This window comes from Humulus lupulus, chromosome 9 (assembly GCF_963169125.1).
Source record: "Humulus lupulus chromosome 9, drHumLupu1.1, whole genome shotgun sequence".
In the NCBI taxonomy this organism is placed as follows: Eukaryota; Viridiplantae; Streptophyta; class Magnoliopsida; order Rosales; family Cannabaceae; genus Humulus; species Humulus lupulus.
Window position 1 is genome coordinate 127,264,415 of NC_084801.1, and position 7,376 is coordinate 127,271,790.

Sequence of the window (7,376 nt, forward strand, 5' to 3'; positions counted from 1 at the left end):
CTAGCAATTTTTTTAATCAGATAAAACCCAACCAGTCACAAAACCGGCTACCACAAGTCAATAGTAAGAAGAAATCAGAACAAATCACTTAAATATTATATGTTCATGGGCGTGAGCAAACCCGTTTCTCTACCAAGCGGTTTTACATCCATGGCCTTCCCTCAAATGTATTTTCAATATCTGTCATTACTTTATATATATGAATGACGCGTGAGAGTGGGACCCATTCCAAACACACCGGTTATAGCCCGTACAAGTAGAAATGAGCTGCCTATAAATAACAAATCCGTATCACAATAAAGCGAAAAAAGTATCTCAAACTTCTTCCGTTTCTATCGTATCCAAACACTCCCCTCCACCACCACCACCACAATTTTTTATATAAATTCATCATCGTCTTCTTCGTCTCCATCCTATATATAATATATATTCTGAGATTTTGCTCTCTCTCTTTCACTCTCTAGTTTCAGAATCATCGGAGCTAGCTTAGCTAAATCCATCGCCAAAAAAGCTCGATCATCAGTGCATGGCAGTGAGTCTATTAGCGCGTGAGGCATCTGACCTATGTCTTGGAAAGCCTGCCCTTAGGTCGCTTTCCGCCACCGCCACCGTCACCGAGGCTTTATCGGCTTTCAAGAGGTTTCGCGAGACCTTCCTCAGCGTTTGGACCGCCACTGACCAATCCAACGCCGCCGCCGCCGCTGCTGCTGATGACTGCCTTTTCTGTATAGGAAAGGTTTGTATGGTCGATGTGATCTGCTTTCTTTGTAAGGATGAGAATTTAGCGTCTCCAGCTCAAGCGCTTCAGTCTCCTGTTTCCGTTTTGATCCCTAAGATTCCTGGACTTGTTCGCCATTTGGAACCCAATGCAAGGTTTATTATTATTAAATTATTTTCCGTTTCTTTTCTCGAATTTTGGTTTACATATTAGGTTAAAATTGAAGTCAAATTTAGGCGAATCCAAAACCTTCATTCTCAATTTTAGAATTATATATCATATCTACAATTAATATAATGGGAATAAATGATCAGATTTAAAATTTCCTTAATTCAGCAACAAAAATGCTTAATTAAAAAGAAATTGTATTTAATGTCAGGGCCTACACATGTATTAACATAATTAAGAAAATATTTTTGTAATTAAATAACAGTTATTATAAATATAATTCAAAGAACTGTTACAAAAGTCTATATTGTACAGAACAGGGTTGAGTGGGGTTGAATCTAATCAAGTTGTTTTTATTAAACTTTATTATACTGTTCGGTTGAAATGGGATTGAATCTAAATGGTTTGTTTTAATCATTTCCAGGCTATCAGAGGCCTTTGATCTAATTCTCGAAGGTGCACAGAACCTGATAATTCCTATTCAAAGTTCAAGAAAGAAGCTGCACCAAAAACCAGCTTCATTCAACTCAAGTCGCCCCAACAACAGGGAGTACTGCTGGGTCACCCAAGAAGACATAATTCGTTACCTACTCAACTGCATAGGCCTCTTTAGCCCCACTCCAGCCAACCCCATCAACTCCCTCAACCTCATAGATGACCAGAACATCCTCGCCGTTCACTATGACGACCCCGCATCGGCGGCATTGCCCCTCATATCCCAGAGCCTCATTAGCCAAACATCGGTTGCTGTGATTGACGGAGAAGGAAAATTGGTAGGTGAAATCTCGCCCTCGACCTTAAATTTTTGTGACGAAACGGTGGCTGCTGCCATAGCTACACTCTCGGCCAGCGACCTAATGGCATACATAGACTACGGTGGCCCTCCAGAGGACCTAGTCCAGCTGGTGAAAGATAGGCTCGAGGAGAAGAATTTTAGGGCGTTGTTGGAGTTTATGGATGAAGACTCGACGAGTTCTTCCGACGATGAGTTCGGGTATGGAAAGAGTGGGAGGTTGACAGTGAGGAGTTCAGAGGCTATTGTTTGCTATTCATGGAGCTCGTTGGTGGCTGTGATGATTCAAGCACTGGCTCATCGTTTGAACTATGTTTGGGTTGTTGAACAGGATGGAACTTTGGTTGGGATTGTTACATTTGCTGCGATGTTGAAAGTTTTTAGGGAACGTTTGAATACAATGCCCTAAGTTAGGGAAGAGAAGAGAAGCAAATGCCAAGATTTTAAATGCTTATATATTCTTTTGGGAATCTTGAACTAAAATGCGAAAGAGAGGGATATAATTTTGTGATGGTATCTTTTTGGATATTCTGATGTTCCCTTTGACACTTTCAAAGTCTAAAAATGTGGACCTAAAACCTTGACTCGGACAATCAGACGTTTTTTGATCAAGAAATTAGTGTGTTTTGCTAGTATATAGATTCTGACACTAGATATTTAATGTACTGGGCCATCAAAATTGATAACACACTACATTTGCAAGGCCAAATATAATACCAGAAAAGGATTGAGATTTTAATTTTTTATTATTGAAAATATGGTGTTTTCTCTTATTTTGACAAGTATGGTAAGGTTACAATTTTTCAAAATAAGTGAAAATTACTTAGCAAAAATAACAAAAATTTTATTGTGTAATGCCGGATTTAAAAAAAAAAAACTCAAAATAATTCCATGGAAGTGTTAAATCAGTAAATATTTGGTCTTATACCACTTAATCCAATACAATACAAGTATTATCATATATTACAATTGAATCTAAAATTGTCAAAAATAATATTAACAAGTATTCATAGTGATTGAATGGACGCCTAGTAAGGGAACAAGAAAAAACAGCTCCTCCATTTATTGGACGCCTAGCAAGGAGGAATTTTTTTTATTATATACTCTGCTCTAGGCATCAAATCTTATTTTGCTAAGAATGGTCCAAACAAAGAGCACAACTTAATCTTTATTTTCTTGTGAAGTGGGGAAAACATGGGGAAAAGATCAAAAAACCCGAAAGGCTGAGATTGAATGAAGGGAGATATGGTCCAAAAAAATAGGCAAGTTCAGTCTGTTTTTGAATGACTAGAATTGCCTACTGCTAAGCTCAGATATGCATGTTGACAAGGCTTCTCTTACTTGGAGATTGTTTGAGTTCATATCGAGAGCGTCTTCATATAGCCTCTTTGCCTGCTGAAGCAGTTTCATTTTTTCTTTACTACTACTTGGCCGCAACCGGGATCTTTGTTGCAGTACCGTGCCCCATTTGAACAAAGCTGCAAATTAATGATTGAAGTTAGGAACAAAGTAGTTCAATGCTTAAAAGTTTGGTTATTGACAGTGCAGATGATTTTAGGGTTAAAGAGCTTGTGACATGCCATCTGGTGCATAGACGTTGCCTTTGGATATCATTGCATCAAACTTATCGATTGCAGCCAGGAACACTTTGTCAGCATCAAAGGAAGCCTCCTGCAAAACCGAAAAACCACATTATTTTAAGTCTAAAATACTGAACTAGCATAAATTCATGATAATGAAGCTGCAATATAAGAATATGATGATAAGGTAGAGAGGAATGAATGCTTACTGGTCCAATGTCTGCTATCAACTGTGCGCGAAAAGTGAGAGCAAGACCCCAATTATACAGGGCCCTTACATCATTCCCATCAATGGATAAAGCCAGCCTATATTTTCTTCCAGCTTCCACGAGAAGTTTTTCACACTCTTCACAAACATCAATGAGGGCTGACGCAATGCCATCTTTACTTCCAGTTTGATTGCGTATGCTACCCCATTTTCCAACAGATGATGGATTACTTCTTGAAAGTAGAGTCCTAAACTCACGGCTAACCCTTAATTTTAGTTCTCCATGAAGAAGGTAAGTGTTTCCCAACAGTCCAACAGCTAACAAGCTCATCGGCTTCATAGCTATAGCCTTCGACAGAAGTTCGGCAGATTTATACAATACAATGTCTGCAAGTTCCATCTCGGGACTATCCCTCATGAACTCTTTAGCTTGTCGAAGGAGGTCATTAGCTTCACTAAGATACCGATCAAACAAAACATCATCCGAAACCATTGAAGATTTAGAGGAATGAACCTCACTGTCAAGTCCAGGTTGGTCATCAGCCACATGGGTATTGTCTTTGACATTCATGTTCTCTTCTCTCAATGGAGGTACATTGGCATTATACTCACTTTTGTCTTTGATACGAGAAGACCTGTAAACATCATCAGATCTCTCAAGCTTTTGCTTTTGAGCAAAGGAAGCTTCAGTTTCTGTGTGTTGCATTCTGACACTAAAATTGACAGATTCAAGAAGATTATCATGGCCCATCTTCAAAGAAATTCGATGATTATTCACCAACCGCAATCGCTTATTATACTCATTACTATAATTAAAACTGTTGGCCTGCCCAAGTCTGCCAACTTCCTCCTTTATTTTTCTGTTTCTGATTTGTTCATCTCCATTCTCATCAAAAGCGAGCTCATTTGATGAATCATTCTCATCAAAAGAGAGATCATTTGATGAATTGTGAGATAGAACAGAATTCGCTCTTGGCTTATTCGCATTAACTGGGTTTATAACCTTTTCCTCAGCAGAAGTAACTAAACTATTAGCACGAGTTTCATCATTCACAGCAGCTCCAACCGTTCCTCGCTTAACACTATTACCTTTCACTTTTGTTGGTTTGGAATCAACCAAGTTTTGTCTAAACAAAGCCCCGAGAGATTGAAAAAAGTCATAGCCAATTTCACCAAGTTCTTTGGTTTTTTTATTTGACTTCTGATTCTCAGCTAACACAGCACTAAAACTACCAAAATGATCATTTGAAGCCTCAATCACATTCCTAGCATTTAAGGCAGATAAACTAATGGAGTCCAAGACCATGGTATAATCTTCCAAATCTACAATTCTAATTTCTCTAGAATCAATAGCTTTCTCTAATCTGTTCTTGAGATTATTCACTTTAACATGGAATTCATCTACAACTTCCATCAAATTCCTAAATTTATCAATGTAAACCCTAACATTTTCCTCTTTCACCCGCTTCTTATTCCCATTATAGCTCAATTCACCTATTCCTCCGCCACGAACAAGCCCAAGTGAAAACCCAACAGCAAAAACCAATACAGAAGCCGGAAAGACTATAATTGAAGAAACTCTAACCCTAGAAATCACCAAAGCACACAATAACCCTAATGCAAATACGAAAACATGTTTTCTGTCGTAAAATCCAACAGAAACAAGAAAATTACGAAATTGATCCGTGTCAGACTCACCAGAGCAGTCCAAGTCACCAACGAGTCCCAGATTATCCCAGCCTCCATAGCTCGCTGACCCAGAAGCACAATTCGCTCGGAAGATAGAGAATTTGAGGAGTCCCGGTCTATCAGGCCATTTCCTGTGAGAAACAGATGGAAGGCTCCGGATTTCACGAGAAAGCGAGGGAACAATGAAGAGAAAATTTAAACTTGGGAAGTGAGGCCTCCAAAGATTGATTACAGAATTCGATATCAAGGTCTTCATTGAGATTTGTTTCGAAGAGGAAGGGATTGTATGGACGAAGCCTTCCAGTGAAGCTAGTTCGTTCTTCTATCATCTTCTTCAGAAATTGAAGTAAGAGAAGGGCAGTTTCGTGAATATGAGAAATATATGGGGGTATTTACGTCACTTGGTTTTTTTCTTTAACCGGTTAAGTAATTAATTTTTCGCCTAATATTTGGTCATAAGCCATAAAAGTGGTCATCTTTACTAATTTTATACCAAAATTGACCATCGTTAATAATTAATTTTTGTTTTTAAGGGTTCTTAAGCTAAATTTTAGGCCATATCATAAGCCATAAAATAATTATTTATTTCTTAAATATTCTAGCAAAATGATCAATAATATCATCGGTAATTATATAATTTAGGAACTTTTGCGCGTAATATATGTGTTCATTTCTTAAATTTTATGTAATTAGTAATGCTTAAATGTTAGGTACATATTTTTATTTTTGAGTATTGTTGTAAGGCATCGTATGGTACTGGACATCTTAGGTGATAAATATCAAATTTGTGTATTTTTAATTTATTATTCTTGTATGATTATGCACCTGATTATTTATTTATATGTTTTTAGGATTTCTAAGACATTTTGGTGATAAATAATGAATTTTGGATGTTTTACAAGCAATGGTTAAACTCGGCATTACAAGTTTGAAACTTCATATTTAACTTTGACAATGTTCGAATAATCTTTAGGGAATTTTCTATAAATACATGTTTTAGATATTTTTCTTAGCTTTCCATAGTCTTTTGAATCGTCGAGAAAGTTATGGTTAAAATTGTTAAGATTTATGTCCTAAAAGCATGTAAATGCATTTTATTGATTTAAATAAAAGTACAATTTTATTAAATTTGAATGTTATAATTATTATTTGAATAATTTATATATGAATATCAAGAAAATTTCATATTCATTTATGAGGATACGATAGAATTAATATCATATACAATTAACAAAATACTTAGTAACATATTAAAGTAAGAAATCTTTAATGAATGGTTACTAGTACGGTTTATTGAGCATACGGGATGCAAGTAATCTAGATTCAGATTAATGATGTGGATAGACATCTTGGTAAATGTATTATATATAATAGTGATTATATATAACATGATCAATATGAAATAAATATCTTTATAAACTTACTGTTTGTCATAAAGATTTAATTCTTATCATAATAGATGATAATTTGTAAATAAGTCTAAATCCCGAGTAGTCATGAACTCATGTTTGTGCTCATTGGATCTTTTGATTCATTCGTTAAGGTCTCTTAATATAATGAAGCTAGTTACTTTTGTTTTGGAGATTCAATATCATGAATAGGTGGGAACATGATTTACAATAATGGAATCCATACTTTCTTAACGGATCAAATATTGGTTCCCTTAAGGGTTGATTCTGGAACTAAATAGTTATTGAGCTCAAATTTATAATTTGATTATAGATTAATTATGCGCTAGTGAATTAATGGTTCTTAAGGATCAAGAGTAAAACGGTAATTTTGACCAGCTCTAATTGACGAACCAATAAATGGAGGACATAACTACATTTGTTGATTATAGCAATGGAATACAAGAGAAAACTCTACAAATATCATTCTATAAATACTTTGAGTGCAATTCCATATTTATAAATGAGTAATCATGGAATTAATAAATAAGATTATTAGATTAAAGAGTTTAATTAATAATCTGGTTTATTGGAGCTTCGTATAATAGGTCAATGGTCTCCAGGTCACCTCTGTCCTACACTGTCAAGGGTAAGGATGTCATAAGGAAGAATTATAGAGAATGACTTAATTGTAAATGAATTAATTTTATAGGGCAATGAAATAATTATGTGATAGTTATGGGCAATTGATTAATTATTTAACTATATAGTTTTTATTTTGAAAAACTATAGGTTAAAATAAATATTAATCTTCTTTGGATTAATATATAAA

The 7,376-nt window shown here is 35.5% G+C and overlaps 2 protein-coding genes across 2 annotated transcripts; one reads left to right on the forward strand and one right to left on the reverse strand.

Annotated features, from left to right (window-relative positions):
* Nucleotides 1-304: 304 nt before the first annotated feature.
* LOC133802386 (CBS domain-containing protein CBSX5-like) lies at nt 305-2,418 on the forward strand. The gene is made up of 2 exons (XM_062240684.1): nt 305-873; nt 1,311-2,418. Exons 1-2 carry the CDS (start codon nt 527-529, stop codon nt 2,086-2,088), a joined length of 1,125 nt encoding a protein of 374 aa, XP_062096668.1. The 5' UTR covers nt 305-526; the 3' UTR covers nt 2,089-2,418.
* A 148-nt stretch (nt 2,419-2,566) lies between these two features.
* Nucleotides 2,567-5,489, reverse strand: LOC133802385 (uncharacterized). Its single transcript, XM_062240683.1, has 3 exons — nt 3,469-5,489; nt 3,260-3,350; nt 2,567-3,157 (listed from the first exon to the last, which is right to left on the reverse strand). Exons 1-3 carry the CDS (start codon nt 5,410-5,412, stop codon nt 2,967-2,969), a joined length of 2,226 nt encoding a protein of 741 aa, XP_062096667.1. The 5' UTR covers nt 5,413-5,489; the 3' UTR covers nt 2,567-2,966.
* Between the last annotated feature and the right edge of the window lie 1,887 nt (nt 5,490-7,376).